Raw genomic sequence first — 17386 nt, 5'->3', positions numbered from 1 at the left:
CTTCCTGTTCTTCTCTATTTCCATGACTGTCACAAATATTGAGCTAAATTTTCCGAAGCTCACCTCTTAGACACGTCTCAGCTAATTATCAGCTTATTTGTTAGATCACTAAAATAACTCTTCTTCATGCAACTTTGAAAAATCTAGCATAGCATTTTAAACATCATATGTAATATTTATCTTCATAAATTTCCTATTCTAATTTTCACCATATTTGAAATCAGATCATTGAATAACCTACATGAAACTTATCTTGATTACTGTTTTTTAATGGGTACAGAGTCACATTTACCACTTTGCACATCATATTTTGCTATTCTTAGAGCAATGGCTTGATCTTGAAACATGAAAGATCTGTGTCCAGATCAGGGCAAGGGACACAAAGGGAAGTCAACGTGGAAATGATGTGGAGGACCATCTGGGACCATCTGTCTGGGTCGTTCCAGCCATCCAGATTGTTCCAAGTGGGAGGAGGACCGACATGGCCCCTAATACCACCTCCACCCTTGGGACCCTTAGCTTGGTTTAGGGATCATACAGTTTGAGTTTGTGATGGAGCCAGGAACCAAATTCCAGCTGCTGTCTCCCAGCTCTGTTCAACCTCCTCCATCCACGTGGGAAACAGTGAGTAGCTGCTTTGGTTTCTCCCCCCAGGTGGTCCTTGCTCTTCCATATGACACCCCGGTGCCTGGATATCTGAACAACACGGTCAACACCATGCGCCTCTGGTCCGCTCGTGCACCCAATGACTTTAACCTCAGAGACTGTGAGTACAGCGTGGGCTCCCTTTCCTCATGTGTGTCTTTAATCTTTCTGTCCAATAATTAGAGCCAAGTTGCGCTGAGTTTCTGATCCGAACTCTTTAGTGACTAAGCATTATATGGAGCAGGTATGGAGGACATGGTTAAAGCAGTCCTTCAGTCTAACCCTCTTAGACTGTCATGTGAATCACAGCATGAAGGTTTGCTGAAATCTTTTTGGATTTTTAGGAATTTTAGGAATCCCACATGGTACCCAACAAGCATCAGGTGAGATCAAGGGGCTTCTGAAAACAGTGGCTGGCTCGTCTGTTTATTCATTTTTCTAACATTTCCCTCAGTTAACGTTGGAGACTACATTCAGGCTGTGCTGGACCGGAATCTGGCCGAGAACATCTCCCGGGTCCTCTATCCCAATGATAATGTGAGTGATCAAGCTCGCTTTCTCAGTGGAAACAGAAGCAGCTTACTTCAGAAGCACCTATTCAGTAGCCATAAAGCACATACTTAATATTGGGTTTTTTCCTTCAGTGAGGAATAATCACCATATCTCTTCCTGAATTGTGTAGATTTCCCCTCCCACCCATGTAAGGAAGACGAATTTGTACAATTCATGAAATCAGAATTGGTGTTTCGCCCTTGATTAGTGACCCCATCACTAAATTGGGAGGCTCTGTACATGTATTTCAAAACAAAACCTGGCTATAAAAGATGAGGTGCAGTACAGGTGAAGCACTCCTTCCTTTCCAAACAGAAATTTCATCCACAGCATCAGAAGTCCCTGGAGGTGTCTTGCCTGTCCTCTTCCCCTCACTCATGGGTCTCCTCTGACCCTCTGCCCCAAGGCAAGGTGGGGTCATGGACCTCAGAATAGACCCAGGAGCAGACACTTGTTTCTTATGCCACTTATTTATCTCATTAAACTTTTTCTTACAGGTGATCATTCCAAAGTTTACACGAAAAATAACTTAGTTTAAAAAAAAAAAAAAACACTTGGAACTGGATCTCAGATGACTATTATGGATTCTTAGTGGGTTTAAATATACTTAGCTCTAACTTCTCCATGAGTAAAATCATTTTCTGGACGCTATAATGATTTTTTTAAAAAAATAATAATCTCAGAAACAACCAAACTAGTACTCTGCTCCACAAAGATGTCACAAAACAAGGATCTTGGGGACTAGGACATAAATGATCCTAAGACCAGATGTCCCCTTAGTGTTAAACCCATCTCCAGGGAGGATTAAGTGGATTTGCTGCAGCATTTTTAGGAACTTAATGGTATATGTTATTTTTCCTTTGGGAGAAACAATGTGACTTCAGTACCTTAAAAGAAATCTGTAACCCAAAAGCAAAAGACTGTTCTATTTCACGGTCAATTAAAGTAAGAATCCTTCCAAGACTGGGGCCACACTGCCTAGCCAAACCCAAGCCTGCAGGATCGTTTAACTAGTAGGGGCTTGAAATTCATCCTCCTATCTTCAGTAGGGACCAAACCTAACTTTACTTGGAAAGAATCACCCACAACAATTGATAACACATACTAGGTTAGCATGGGGTGCAAAGTTGACTAAATTCATTGGGCAAAAAAGGTAGCTCTCAGGGTTATGCTTGTTTTTAAGTAGAAGTTGATAAATCTTTTTCGTACTGTAACCACAAGAACAGACTCATTCCCTTTCCCCAGCTTGGCCACAGCCCTATTAGTCTGTCTTCCAAGAGTCTTGCCCCCTGTCCTCACTCCGCAACTAATGAGATTTTTTTTTTCCTTGCTTAAAATTCTTTAAGGCTTTTGCTTACCCCTAAGAGAAGTACAGAATCTTAGGTGTATCTTCATTGATATGGTCATCAGTTCTCTGACACATCCTCCGTGATCTTGCCCTAGCAATAGGTCCCAGCTATAGAGGATTATTTGCCCTGTTCTTTTTCACCTCCATGCTTTGCCCAGGTTTCCTCTGCCTGCAGGGAATACTCTGGCCCTCTGTGCTCATCTCAGATTCCTACTTACCTTTCAGGGCTCAGATAAATAAAGCACCTGAGTATTCAGGTTCCCAAAGTACTGTGTATACACTTCAATACAATTCCAAATTCTACCACCTATAAATTCCCACTGGTAGTATCAATCCAGACAGTTTCCTATTAATGACTTTAAATTTTTATTTTGGTTTTTAAACTTTTATCAAAGCTGTACCTGCACATAGTTTAAAGAGAAAAGCAGCTCTCTGAGGCTTACTATAAAATCAGTCTCCTGTTTCCCACTTCCCCAAAGCAACTACATCCCCTTGCTTTGAACTGATTTTCTGGATACTTACCTCCGTATTTCTAACAACATGCTGTTACTGCTGCTTCGTGATTTCCTCTTTTTACAATATTGACTCCCCGCTACTGAAGATGAGAATTTAGCTCCCTTCCTCCCATAGACTTCCACCCCCACCACAAAAACACGTGTTCTATGCCCAGTCTCTCAACAGAATTACATGGTGATTTGCACTAGCTCTTCAGCTAGTGTTTACATTGTTATGACGCTGTCAGTGCTACAGACAGCTGATCTGTGCACATACATGTCATCATCTCATGATTATTTTTCCTTTCCTTAAAAAGTTCTCCTTTCCTGGAGTTAATCATTGTTTTGTTTGTTTGCTTGGTTTTCTGAGTACTTTTCCCTAATTTATCCTACACTCTCCCCCAGTCGTAGAAATTTCCTCTCAATATATTCAAACACCTTAGGTATTCTGTTGACTCAGTCTTTTTTATTTATTTATTTATTTATTTTTGGCTGTGTTGGGTCTTCGTTTCTGTGCGAGGGCTTTCTCTAGTTGCGGCAAGCGGGGGCCACCCCTCATCGTGGTGCGCGGGCCCCCCACTATCGCGGCCTCTCTTGTTGCGGAGCACAGGCTCCAGACGCGCAGGCTCAGTAGTTGTGGCTCACGGGCCTAGTTGCTCCGCAGCATGTGGGATCCTCCCAGACCAGGGCTTGAACCCGTGTCCCCTGCACTGGCAGGCAGACTCTCAACCACTGCGCCACCAGGGAAGCCCGACTCAGTCTTTCTGAAGTCTCTTCTGGATCTCTTCTGGTTGGCTGCTCCACTGTCATCCTGGAATCTACTTTTCCCATTGTTCTGAGGACATCTGTGTTCATATACTCTCTGGGGTCATTTGTTTCCAGGATCCCACGTCTTGGTTTGCTCCCTTGTTTTGGTAGTACACACGCTTGGGGCTTCCTAGGAAAGGGTGCAAGTGAGGTCAATTTTTTTGAGACCTTGCATGTTGGAAAATGTCTTTATTTTGCCCTCACATTGGTAGTTTGCCTGGATACTGAAGACTCAACGTTTTTTTTTTAAATCTCCTAGTTTTTGGTGTTGCCGAAAAGTACAGTGCAATCGGATTCTTGATCTTTTGTTTGAATTCTTTTTTCCCCTTGAAAGCTTCTAGTCTCCCTCTCCCTCTTCCCCTCCCTCTGTCCCTCTCCAAACCCCCTCTCTCTGAGTGTACTAAAAGGTTTGGGGGGTGTGCTTTGGTGTAAGTCTGCTTTCACTTATCACGCCTGCGTACCCTTTTAGTCTGGGGACACAGGACTACAGCTCTCTGATAAATGGTCTGGAATTGTTAAACATCCTCAACTGGTTCTTTAGTTTTCTTACCTTTTTTCTTTTATTTATCATCTCTTTGTCTTCTTGCTCTCATTTTGGGCAATCACAACTCTCTCTTCCAATCTTTCTATTGGGTTTTTCACTTTGGCTGTCATGTTTTAATTTCCAAGTAATCTTTTCTTGCTCTAGATATTTTCTTGAAGCATCTTATTTCTTGAATACAATGTCTAATCTACCTGAGGATACTGATAGTATTCTTATAATCATTCTTTTCTCTAATCTCTGTTACCTCTAAGTTGGCTTTTATTATTTTAACATCTTTTCGAAGTTCTTCTTAGATGTCTAATGATCCTTAGCTGCCCACTGAAACTTAAGAGAAAGGTACCAGCAAGTTTTGGGGAGCTCTGTACACTTGTTTGGGATTTATCTATTTGGCTTCCCTCTCCTGTGACCTGCTGGGGCCACTTCCTGGTGGAGCTCCTCATGTCCATGCCTTTAGGTCCTCCCTCCTGGGCTGGTCGAATTCCCTAGAGAAGACGCTTGCAGCTTCTTTCCTGGTGGAATTAACGTTGGCTGCCTGTGTTCTCAAATTCAGTTGGGAGATGAAGACTGAAAGCATCAGCATTCAGTACATAAACTTTCACTGAGCCTCTTCCCCCATTTTTAGTATGGGATGGTACCCCTGCCTCTGACTTCACCTGCTGCCCTCCAGTCCAGAGACCCCTGTTATACTGTCTCCAGAGAACAGACCTCCAGCTTCTGCCTGAGTTGGCAAAGGAGATTGTCTAGTTGAGGGAATTGGAGAGGAGGTCTGAGGCCAACTGCTTCTTAGGCTCTCCACTAACCTTTTACCCCCTCTTCACCCCTACTTCTGAAGGCACCCAATGCTGACAATTCCTGGGCCTTTTGGGAAGCTTCAGTGTATACACTGGGTTGTTCCTTTGGCTTTTCTCCACTACCAGGTCAGGATGCAGCTTTCCTGGGTCTTCTGGTTCAATTACCATTTATCCATCTGTTTTTCAGCTTCTGAAAAGTTGCTGCTGTTGTCTTCTCTCCATTCCCTTCATCCTTTATCAGTATGCCTTTTTTCAATCCCTTTACTGTCATTTTAGTGGAGTTTCAGGAGGCTGATGCTTGGCATTCAACCTGCCAGCTTCCACCAGACATCCCATGGGCTTTAGCCTTAAAGTCCCCTGGTAGGGGACGCCACCCACGTTCTGGCCACTCCTAGCAATGTGAGCCCTCTCACTCAATCTCTCTGGCTTGAAGTTTTTTGAAGGGAAGGAGCTGAGACTGAAGCAGGAGTACTTTGTGGTGGCTGCTACCTTGCAAGATGTCATCCGACGTTTCAAAGCCTCTAAGCTTGGGTCCAGCGGTAGTGCCGGAACTGCGTTTGACGCCTTCCCAGATCAGGCAAGTATTCAGCCTGAACGCAGGCGGGAACAACTGAGGGTATCAGAACTTCCATCAGATTTACTCCTCTGTCTCCGTGCTAAAAAAATCTGAGTGTCTATATACCAAACAGAAACAGACTCACAGACATAGAAAACAAGCTTGCGGTTACCAAAGGGGGTGGAGGGAGGCAAACTAGGAGTATGGGATTAACAGATACACACTGCTATACATAAAATAGATAAGCAACAAGGATTTACTGCGTAGCACAGGAAATTTACTTACCTATAATGGAAAACAACCTGAAAATATTTATATATAACTGAATCACTATGCTGTACACCTGAAACTAACACAATATTTTAAATCAACTATACTTCAATTAAAAAAAAAAATCGAGTAGCTACAGTATACTTAGAGCCTTCCATAGAGGGCAGACGTTTTGTTTGGTGCACGTATGAGGCATGGATGAGGACAAGGACCTGGGCCATCGGTTACCTTCACATCGCTCTCTTTTCCCCTTGCAGGTTGCCATCCAGCTGAATGACACTCACCCTGCACTCGCCATCCCTGAGCTGATGAGGATTTTTGTGGATATTGAAAAACTGCCCTGGTCCAAGGTCTGGATAGTTTGGCTTCTTTTTCCTTTGATTGACCAGAATATCTGTGGTTAAGAGATTCTGCCAAAAGCGCCTTTTACAGTTTTTCAAAATAAGTTACTGTTGCTAACTTCCAACAGTTAAAGGTAAACTTTGCCCTGGTGCTGACATGTCTCAGTTCTTACTGCTTTACAGGGAGTAAGACTAAGAAATAAATAAACACATTACTCATGGGACACAGCTCAGTAGCTGTATTAAGGCTTACATTGTGTTTGCCATTTTTGTGTCTAAAAGGATTCTAAATTAAACTCTCTAGCCTCACAATACAGCTAACTGAAGGTGTCCCCATCGATTTGAAACACACTTTGTACTTTCTCAGAACATTACTGAAGTTTTATTCCTCAAGTTTTGTTTATTTAATAAATGAAAGACAAGTTAGGATACTAGAGATGATTTATCAGCATGCTGTCCTAAATTTTATCAGACAATTTACTGCTTTCTTTTCCTCCACCCCCACAAAAAAAAAAAACATGTTCCCATTACCTGGAACATTCAGGAACCTAGCGGAATTGTGTCTAACTGTAATACATGCAGATAGAATTGTCCTGTTGCTGACGGTCAGGAGTTGAGGAAGTGTTTGGCCTGCAGGATGGGGCACACCTGCAAGCCGCCTTCCCTGCAGAGACAAGCACTGAGCCCCCTCTCCCCCCAGGCGTGGGACATCACCCAGAAGACCTTTGCCTACACCAACCACACGGTGCTCCCGGAAGCCCTGGAGCGCTGGCCCGTAGAGCTGGTGGAGAAGCTGCTTCCTCGACATTTGCAAATCATTTACGAGATGAATCAAAAGCATTTAGATGTAAGTCACTTTGACAGATTCATAACCCTTTTGAGGAGGAGGTCTAGAGATGTTAAGGGTGGCTGCAGTCTTCCCTCCTACCAAACCTGAGGCCCAAACATCTTTCAGTCATTGATACATCACAAGCGTTCAAGTCTGGGTGGGGCTCTGTTAATGACATCCTTTTGAAAATACTAACCTGGAGGGATGGCATCTCCCTAGGCATCTTCACTCCTCTCCGTGGGAGTGAAGTTTTACCTCTGCTCCATCAAAGGTTTTGGTTGGGAAGTGAATGACGTTATCCCAGGGTTGCTGGAAACCTGAGTGACCAGTAAGGCCTTTCTCTTCCTTTGCCTAGAAAATTGCCGCCTTGTTTCCTAAAGATGTCGACCGCCTGAGAAGGATGTCTCTGATAGAAGAGGAAGGAGGCAAAAGGATCAACATGGCCCATCTCTGCATTGTGGGCTCCCATGCTGTGAACGGCGTGGCTAAAATCCACTCAGACATCCTGAAGAACCAAGTGTGAGCCTCCATCCCTGTCGTAGTGGGTCTCACATTGCTTAGGAATAGAACCGTGCTAGTGAAGGCAGGGTTGCGGTTGGAGATGAGGAAAGGCCCCGTTAAATATTTAAAAGTAATGTCTTCTTTACAAAGAACCCTTCTCTAAAAGGAAAAGAAAAGGCCTTCCTCTCTGAACCATCCTAATTCTAGACTTACAAGAAAAAAAAACTATTCTGCTCAGAAGTCTGATATAGGGGCTTCCCTGGTGGCACAGTGGTTGAGAATCTGCCTGCCAATGCAGGGGACACGGGTTCGAGCCCTGGTCTGGGAAGATCCCACATGCCGCAGAGCGACTAGGCCCGTGAGCCACAACTACTGAGCCTGCGCATCTGGAGCCTGTGCTCCGCAACAGGAGAGGCCGCAATAGTGAGAGGCTTGCGCACCGCGATGAAGAGTGGCCCCCGCTTGCCGCAACTAGAGAAAGCCCTCGCACAGAAACGAAGACCCAACACAGCCAAAAATAAATTAAATTAATTAATTAATTTAAAAAAAAAGAGTATGCCTTTAATGAGAGCAGTATAAGATCAAGTACCTTATGTTTAAAAAAAAAAAAAAGTCTGATATATATGTCAGTGCCAGGAAATCATATGGAGATGATTAGATTGGATTTTTTCTTGTAATTATTTTGAATTGCAAATGGATTTCTATTTAGAATGATACCCATAGCTGCTGTCAGCCCCTCCTCTCTCCACTTTTATTTAATCTTTCTAAGCCTACACTCTGCTTCTGAGATCTAACTCTGAACTTCATGCAGCATGCAGGAACCTGCCGTTCCAGCCAAGTTCAGTGATGTGTCTCTTCCATCTCCAGATTCAAGGACTTCAGTGAGCTAGAACCAGACAAGTTTCAGAATAAAACCAATGGGATCACTCCAAGGCGCTGGCTGTTACTCTGCAACCCGGGCCTGGCAGAGTTAATAGCAGAGGTAACCGGGAAGTGCTGAGGGAAAGGGGGTTTCTGACTAGGATTCAAGAGGCAGAGAGTGCGCTTATAACTTGCGAATCCAGCCTGCAGCAGGGCCTGCGTCATCCCCAAGCCAGCGGCCCGTGTGCAACCCCACAGGGCTCCGCACTGGTTTCATTCTCCGCTGTAGCCAGCTTGAAATTCTTAATTTCAGAAAAAGAGACCCCACGCATTATGTAGCTGGCCCTGGTGAACAGTACTCATGTGACACACAGATGGTACCCCTGACCTTTGTTTGTCCTCTAATAGTAACTAGTAGAACCTGGGTTATGTGTCACCCTTTTTAGGTAGATTTCCTGTTTTTAACACTTAATACCACTGAAGGTATAGCAAGTGTTCTTCCCACACGGCATTTTTAGCATCTCCTGTGAATGAAGCCATTCTGGGTGCTGTGGGGTGTGAGTGTTAGGGGAATGTGAGCCCTTGCCACAGACTGACAGAAACTGCTCATGTGGGCTTGACTGCCTTCCCTGATTAAAGTCACCTCTTCCTTTAAACTGAAAGAAAATCGGGGAGGACTACGTGAAGGACTTGAGCCAGCTGACAAAGCTGAACGGCTTCCTGGGCGACGACATCTTCCTCCGGGAGATTTCCAACGTGAAGCAGGTGAGGCTTCCCGGTGTGGATGCTTTTCCCGGCGGCACTTGCTTGGAGGGTTTATGCCCCACTGTTTAAAAACAGACCACCCACCCAATGCTTCTGAGTCCAAAGGGCTCTGGCCCCATGCACTGTCTCAACAGGAGAACAAGATGAAGTTTTCTCAGTTCCTGGAGATGGAGTACAAAGTGAAGATCAACCCATCCTCCATGTTTGATGTGCAGGTGAAGAGGATCCATGAGTACAAGCGGCAGCTCCTGAACTGCCTGCATGTGGTCACCATGTACAACCGTGAGTCAGCTCTGCAGCCCCCGACCAGCCCCCAGAGGTGGAGCTCTCACCACCCCGGCCATCCACCGTCCTCCATTCCATCCCCTTCTCCATCTTTTGCAGGCATTAAGAAAGACCCGAAGAAGCTATTCGTGCCCAGAACAGTTATAATCGGTGGCAAAGTAAGTTGCTTCTCTTCTCTGGGGACTTGGGGGCTCTTGTCTCTTGCCGTTTCTCCACTTCATCATGCCTGCATTCTGTCATGTGTCCACATCCTTCCCCAAGGCTGCCCCGGGATATCACATGGCCAAATTGATCATAAAGCTGATCACTTCAGTGGCAGAGGTGGTGAACAATGACCCCATGGTTGGAAGCAAGTTGAAACTCATCTTCCTGGAGAACTACAGAGTGTCTCTTGCTGAAAAAGGTAGTGCTGTCCTCACAAACCATGCGGGGCCAGGGCACATGCTAGGGATGGATTACACGTTATAGAAAAAAGGAGCAGCTGACCTCGGGAGCCAGTGACTTAGGAAAGAAGGTGTCACTCTTAGGCAGAATAAGACCCTAAGCTAAGAATGTTTAAGGGGACCCAACTGACACTGAGATGACTGTCCCCAGACTCCACATCAGAGGTTACATCTGCAAGCACATTTTCTTCTCAGCTGCTCAGAGCTGGGTGTTGGAGCAGGTGGCCCTGAGGTTTTGGTAAAGTACAGACCGTGCTCTACAAAAGAAAAAAAGATCTTCAGTTCCCAGCCCCAGTTTTGCAATAGAACACCAGTGCCCCAATCCCCGGATATTCCTCTGGTCACTCCATGGAAAGAAGGGCTGTCATTTGTTCATGCGGCAGCAGGGAATGAGGGCAGATGTCAGGCTGCCAAAGCCCTAGGCTTAGATGTGCCTCAGATAGGCACTCAGAGCAGGCGTGGAGTTCCCATGTGGGGACAGCCAGACTGGCAAGAAGCCAACATCCCTTTCTTTTCTTAGTTGCATCACAAAGCACCACCCACGTGCAAATGCCAACTGTGGGTTCGCCCTTTTCCCAAATTGAAAAGGGACCCTTCTCTTTTTGAGGTGTTTTTGGGTCCTCTGATGTTACAATTTAAGAACTGTCTGCATAAAGAAAAAAGAGCCAGATTTTTATGGGTGCAAATGAAGATACATCTAATCCACAAATAAGCTCTCAAAGTAAAGCAGAGAACTGGTCCTGTGCTTTGTAGTGGAGGCACGGGGGGGGGGATGCTGCAGGCAGCAGGAACTTCTGTGTGAATCAGACTGAAAGGTCTGCCCTGGGCACACCTCAGTTGCCTGTGGCTTATTTCCCTGCAGTGAAAGTGGAAGGAAGGTGGTAAGGAGTGGAAGGAATGGCACAATCCAGTTTCCTCAGATTGCAAAAGAGGGGTCAGGAAAGATTCTGAATTTTAAGGATCAAGAAAGAGAAGTTTAGATATATTTTATAAAGTTATAAAATAGAAGAAATAAAAATAAAACCATAACAAAAACTGAACGGAGGAAGGGGGAGAAGAGAAATGTAAGGTTGATAAAAAATTAATCAGCCCATCCAAGAAAGAAATGGAAAATTTTATTTGAGCCAAATTGAGGATTATAACCCAGGAACAGCAGATCAGAAAGTTCCAAGAACTGTTCCACCCATTAGAAGTCAAAGCAGTTATATAAGTTTTTTGAGACAGAGGGCTCTACATTAAATGCCGTATTATTGACAGTTTACACAATCCAGATCTTCAAGTACAAAGTGGTGGGTCATTGTGACCCCTTACAAGATCAAGAAGGAATGTTATCTTTTTTTTTTTTTTTTTTTTTTTTGGAATGTTATCTTTTAAGGAGTTGTCTTGTTGGTGCTAGGAGAACATTGCTCTTTATGGCTGAGTAGATATTTCTGCCGATGGGGAGGTTTGGTCCATGCATAATGCAGATACACAATGCACAGGAGAGGGGAGAGAGGAGGCCAGAGAGCAGAGAAAATTTTTCATGTTTAAATTTTTCTTGTCTTGCCATAAAATATGAATTTTATTTCACAGTAGTGTCGACTTTTATAGCAGAGTCAATAGATACTCTTTAAAGTTTATAGACCAAGGAAGAGTCGTGTAAGCATAGAGTTATTTAGCATTGTGGCCATAACCACCAAGAAGCACATCAGAAATGGGCAAAAGTGGTTGCCAGAGTCAAGGGGAAGAGTGAGATCCATCCTACACCATTTGAATGTTTATCTTGATGTACATGTACTATTTTAATGATTAAAACAGGCCAGCTAGGTGAATGCTTAGATACCATACAAGCAGATCCAGAGAGACAGAATCACTAATTCTATCACTGATGCCTTGCTTGCAGTCATTCCAGCCACAGATCTGTCGGAGCAGATTTCTACCGCAGGCACCGAAGCCTCGGGGACAGGCAATATGAAGTTCATGCTGAATGGGGCCCTGACTATCGGGACCATGGATGGGGCCAACGTGGAAATGGCCGAGGAAGCCGGGGAAGAGAACCTGTTCATCTTTGGCATGAGAGTAGAGGACGTGGCTGCTTTGGACAAGAAAGGGTGAGAGAGCACTCCTGCTTGTGGAGCAGGTATCCCCCCAGGAGGGTACCTGCCCACCCAGGTGTCCCATTGAGGCAGGTCACATGAGAGTGACAGCAGAACATCTCCTATGAGTCAGGGGACCCTCTTGACCACAGATTAGTCTTGTTACACGCAGCAAGTGAAAGTGAAAGGAGCTTGGGCACAGGTACATGGGCTCGTTACTATTTGTTATCAGCCATGGCACAGCTGGCCTCATGAGCTATTCACTTCTCCACATCTGTGATTTTCACTTTGATCAAAAAACTGAACCAGTGTGTAGTTGAAGTTTTTGCCTATTATTTAAACCATCTAGTGTTCCTTTAAGATCTCAAAGAGATGGACTAAAATGTGGTAGATGATAGGCCTGGTTGTATAGAAGCACCCAGAATACTTGTTCCACTTAATATCTGGATAGGTTTATTAACCTGGATTCAAATAAGAAGTAAAGAAAGATGCTGCTCAAAGGAACCACAGCAGTCACAAAATCTGGAGGGTGTCAAATATACTTCCCAACCCTTGGAAGTAAATTTTTGTTCAGTAACAACAAATTTGGGAATGTGTGGGACCAAAAAGCAACTGTCGGGGACTTCCCTGGTGGTCCAGTGGTAAAGAATCCACCTTACAATGCAGGGGACGTGGGTTCGATCCCTGGTCAGGGGACTAAGATCCCACATGCCGCGGGGCAACTAAGCCTGCGTGCCACAACTGCTGAGCCCCTGTGCTACAAACTACAGAGCCCACGAGCTCTGGAACCCGTGCGCCACAACTATAGAGCCCACGCACCCTGGAGCCTGCACACCACAGCTAGAGAAGAGAAAACCCGCCGCCACACTAGAGAGAAGCCCACGCGTCACAACGAAAGATCCCGCATGCCTCAATGAAGATCCTGCGTGCCGCAACTAAGAGCCGACGCAGCCAAAAATAAATTAAAGAAAGAAATAAATAATAAATAAATCTTTAAAAAAAAAAAAAGCAACTGTACGACGCTTGTTTAGAGCCATAAAGCCTGCTTTGAAATGAATCTTACTGTATTTTACCAGATAAGACTATTGCTCTGTGACTAGGATTTTTATTATCTACTGTCCTTAGTGTCTTTGGTTACAAGGAACTAATCAAATTTAGTTGGGAAAAAAAATTTCAGGATCTAGTTAAATATTATTTATACCCCTGTTGAACTCTATAATGACTTTATAAATGCCAGTATTTCTGAATGCATTTTTCACAGCTAATGTAGCATCCAGTGTGTCGTTAACAAACATTAACAGAACCTTTTCTTATCCCCCGCCCCGACCCTACAGGTATAAGGCAAAAGAATATTACGAGGCACTTCCAGAGCTAAAGCTGGCCATTGATCAAATTGACAAGGGCTTCTTTTCTCCCAAGCAGCCTGACCTCTTCAAAGACTTAGTCAACATGCTATTTTATCATGACAGGTGAGTTCCCACAAGAAGATGGTGCTGTTTGGGCCGTGGAAAGGGGATGAGAATATCTTAAACTAACTACAACACACGTAGATTAGCATAGATCTGTGATCTGATAAGCTAACCTAGACTTGGAAAGAAAAATTAGATATTCTCCACTAACAATGCAAGGAGAAGACTTAAGAATAAGACCCACAAATTTGGTATTCTTTTTCTCCTTCCATGGGTGTACCCAACTTTCAAATGCATCCATGTGATAACATTCTTACGTGTGGGAAGAAAGGTTGAGGGCTGGTTGAAACCCTTGTGAATAGAAATGTCAGATTGGTAAGCCAGCCATGCCTGACATTAAGCAAAAGAGAATTTTAAATGGAATCTTAGCACACATCTATTAATGAAGCTTTTTGTTTTTTCCTTCTAATCACAAAAAAAGGTTTAAAGTTTTTGCAGACTATGAAGCCTATGTCAAGTGTCAAGAAAAAGTCAGTCAGCTGTACATGGTGAGTACATGGCCGAGACTTACAAAGGAAACCAGTTTACAGTTCATTAAAATTTTGGTTTCTTTTTATTAAATCTAAATAACAGGGCCCCACCAACCAATCAAAAATGGGAAGTGAGGCAACTCTTTAGGTTTTTCAGATCAAAACTTGACTGTTCCCGAATTCAGGCAAAGGTTGGCATTTGACATTTCAGTTGCAGTTGTAGGTTTTTTAATATCCAAGTAAAAAGTCACAAATAATTCAATATTTATTGAGCACCCACCATGTAGCAGGCATATCCTAGAGACTAAGAGTATAAAGCGAATACGCACTTTACCCACTCATTTATTCAACAGAGAGGCACTGGGGCCTCCTCCATGGCAGGCACCATGCTGGGCACTGAGGCCCCAGCATGGACAAAGCCAAGGCCCCTCAAGGAGCCTATTTAGTGCCGGGGCCCTTAACCAGAAGTGCATCAGAATCACCAAGCAGTTTCTTCAAAGTACAGATGCCCGCCGCCCTCTAAGAGATTCTGACCCAGTAGTGGGTGGGATCACCATCAGCCTTTGAAAAATCTGCTAAATTGATTCTAAGGCTGAACCTTCGTTTATCGGGAAAGGACTGACCCCCCTAGTATTTGAAAATTGTAAAGTAAGTACCTCTCCTGGATTACCCATGGAGTGGGGCTATATGAATAGAATATAAATGTATAGAAAGAGGGGAGGTTTCACATTTGAATTTAAAAAAAAGAAAAAGAAAAAGGAATGAAACAAGAAAGACAAAGAAAGAAAGAAAGAGAGAGAGAGGGAGGGAAGGAGGAAGGAAAGAAAGAAAAGAAAAGAAAAGGAAGGAAAGAGAGAGAGAAAAAGAAACGAAAAGGGCTAGAGCCACGTGAGTAACCCTTCATGTGCAAAGTCATACATCTTTACCAAAGAGCCCAGCCCTCTAGGTACGTTTAGTAAATATATGGAAAGGCGATCATCTCTGATAGGAAAGACTTTTAGGGAACTGCAGAAACCACAGAAGAACAGATACAGGAGGAGGCTGGCCCTGTGCTAACACTCCAGCTTGGGCTTCTTGAGGTAGCCGTCCTTGCCCACACAGTCTCCATTTTGGCTCTCCAACTAGAAAGCCATTATAGAGCAGACCAGTGGGAACGCATAAACTCTCCACCTCCTGCCCTCTGGACACATCAGTAACTACTTCCGACAGAAACATACTGCACTAACATTTCTTCCTATTCCTTTCCCAAAGCCAGGTGACAAGGTAGTTCCTACAGTCATCCCAGATATCCCATTGGAGTTTTAAAACAGGATCACTCAAAGCCTGTGCTGCTTTACAGCATATCCAGCCCCCCAAAAGTGTCTATAAACCAGAGTTTTATATACTTCCCAAGGAGAGGCAGTACTAGATTTAAGCAGAGTGGCTCACTTCCTGCTCCCTGAACACTGGAGAGAGCAGCCACATACAGCCTCCAAGAACTCAAAGACAGAGGAAAGAAAATGGCCACCTCTATCTCCTTCCTCTTGATCTCAACCCATGCTCGTTATGTAGAAAAGCTGTATAGGAAAAGAAACAGAAGTGAAACAGAGCAGGAAAGGAAAATATGAGTGAGAGCACGCACAAATGTGAATGCTGGTTTTGCACAATGGTCCCTTCTGTTAAAATGATGGCCCTGATCCAAAGGATGCCCACCTAGAAGGCCAGCATTCTGTTCCATCTTCCTTGTTCATTAGTGCAAACTGCAGCTTTTACTCTTAACAATAATCGTATTGTTGAAGCGTAGAAAACATGGCCCACGTGGTTGGAAAGTCTAGTCATTATCCCTTTAAATAAAGAACGTGAAGACAGGAAGCTTTTATTCTCTTCCTATTTTAGTAAGTTTCCAAAGTCTGAATAAACTAATTTCAGACTGTGTTTTAGTTTTTCTTTTAAATGCTTATAATTCATTGCTGTTGTTTTCAAATAATATTCTGGTCATTTCCATAGAACTCCTTCTTAGAGTTCTTTACAAAATCACGAGGCTATAAAATAAGTAGCTTCTCAGCTGCATAGCACAGGGAGATCAGCTCGGTGCTTTGCGACCCACCTAGAGGGGTGGGACAGGGAGGGTGGGAGGGAGACCCACCAAGAGGGAGGGGATATGGGGATATACGTATGCATATAGCTGATTCACTTTGTTACACAGCAGAAACTAACACAACACTGTAAAGCAATTATACTCCAATAAAGATGTTAATAAAAAAATAAAAAATAAATAGCTTCTTATACTTTTTACGTAAAATTATGAGAGAGATATATTTTATTTAGATATATAGATGTATATTTTTTATTTAGGATAAAACCTTAATTGGTCCTGTTTTCAAACCCCAGTGGAGTATTTGGGATTCAGTGTAAACCTACTGGAGTATCTACCTTCTGAAAAAACAGGAAAAGAGAAGTCGGTGAATAAAGTCTCCCATGGGATTGTTTGCCTGCATGATAGCTAATGTTCTAGAGTAGTGTTTTTCGAGCTTTGGCTGTGAGCCACGGGGTAAATTTCTTACGTGGCATCTAGCAGACAATGAATGTTAGTCCCTTCCTTTCCCCTGTAGTTTAAAGGGAGATGAGGTATCTTCATCCAAAATGAAGCGTGGGAAATAAGGCTTACATGCCAAAACATTGTTAACTATGGCACAAATTATCAATTAGGGTTTCTGTAAGAGTGAAAAATACTTTTTCATTTTAGAGAAATATAATCTAAAGTAGGAGAAAAGCAGTCTGCCCTGTCCAGCTCCCAACTGTGAAACAAATGTATTTATGATTCATTACAATTTACTCCTGTCACTTTCCCCATAAATTGTACTTGGATGTGCTTGGCCTGATGTTTGTCATACAGCTTGATGGGCACTCAGGCCCTGAGCCTTAGATGCATGTTAATTTAATTTAATTCAATTAAAGAAATGTAATTCTTGTTTACAGAATCCAAAGGCCTGGAACATCACGGTACTCAGAAACATAGCCGCCTCAGGGAAATTCTCCAGTGACCGAACAATTAAGGAGTATGCCCGGGACATCTGGAACATGGAGCCTTCTGACCTAAAGATTTCCCTGTCCAGTGAACCCAGCAGTGGGGTGAACAAAGCCAATGGAAAGTAAGTTATAAAATGTCCTGAGAAAAAATAGCTTCTTACTGGACTTCAACATTTTCACAACATTCTTTGATTTTGTTTTGTTTCATTAAATAATAATCTAGTTAAGTATCTCTGGGAATTGGGAGGGAAGGTGTATGACTATATTAGGGCTAAAAATAAAGTGTTAATTTCCAAAGGCTACATGAGTACCAAATCTTACTATTTTATAG

At 43.5% G+C, this 17386-nt stretch overlaps 1 protein-coding gene across 1 annotated transcript in view; it reads left to right on the top strand.

Annotated features, from left to right (window-relative positions):
• Positions 1 to 17386, top strand: part of PYGL (glycogen phosphorylase L) — a 53588-nt gene that overhangs the window by 21564 nt on the left and 14638 nt on the right. Inside the window, exons 6-20 of the mRNA XM_061180839.1 lie at positions 655 to 766; positions 1100 to 1182; positions 5615 to 5758; positions 6265 to 6357; positions 7049 to 7195; positions 7533 to 7696; positions 8546 to 8660; positions 9203 to 9304; positions 9439 to 9586; positions 9689 to 9747; positions 9851 to 9992; positions 11915 to 12122; positions 13442 to 13576; positions 13998 to 14064; positions 17005 to 17177. Coding sequence (XP_061036822.1) covers positions 655 to 766; positions 1100 to 1182; positions 5615 to 5758; positions 6265 to 6357; positions 7049 to 7195; positions 7533 to 7696; positions 8546 to 8660; positions 9203 to 9304; positions 9439 to 9586; positions 9689 to 9747; positions 9851 to 9992; positions 11915 to 12122; positions 13442 to 13576; positions 13998 to 14064; positions 17005 to 17177 — 1892 coding nt within the window. The remainder of the gene's footprint in view (positions 1 to 654; positions 767 to 1099; positions 1183 to 5614; positions 5759 to 6264; positions 6358 to 7048; positions 7196 to 7532; positions 7697 to 8545; positions 8661 to 9202; positions 9305 to 9438; positions 9587 to 9688; positions 9748 to 9850; positions 9993 to 11914; positions 12123 to 13441; positions 13577 to 13997; positions 14065 to 17004; positions 17178 to 17386) is intronic.

The sequence above is a fragment of the Eubalaena glacialis genome, chromosome 2, assembly GCF_028564815.1.
Source record: "Eubalaena glacialis isolate mEubGla1 chromosome 2, mEubGla1.1.hap2.+ XY, whole genome shotgun sequence".
Lineage (NCBI taxonomy): Eukaryota > Metazoa > Chordata > Mammalia > Artiodactyla > Balaenidae > Eubalaena > Eubalaena glacialis.
Note: the sequence above shows the minus strand (reverse complement) of the source record. Positions and strands in the feature narration are given on the sequence as shown.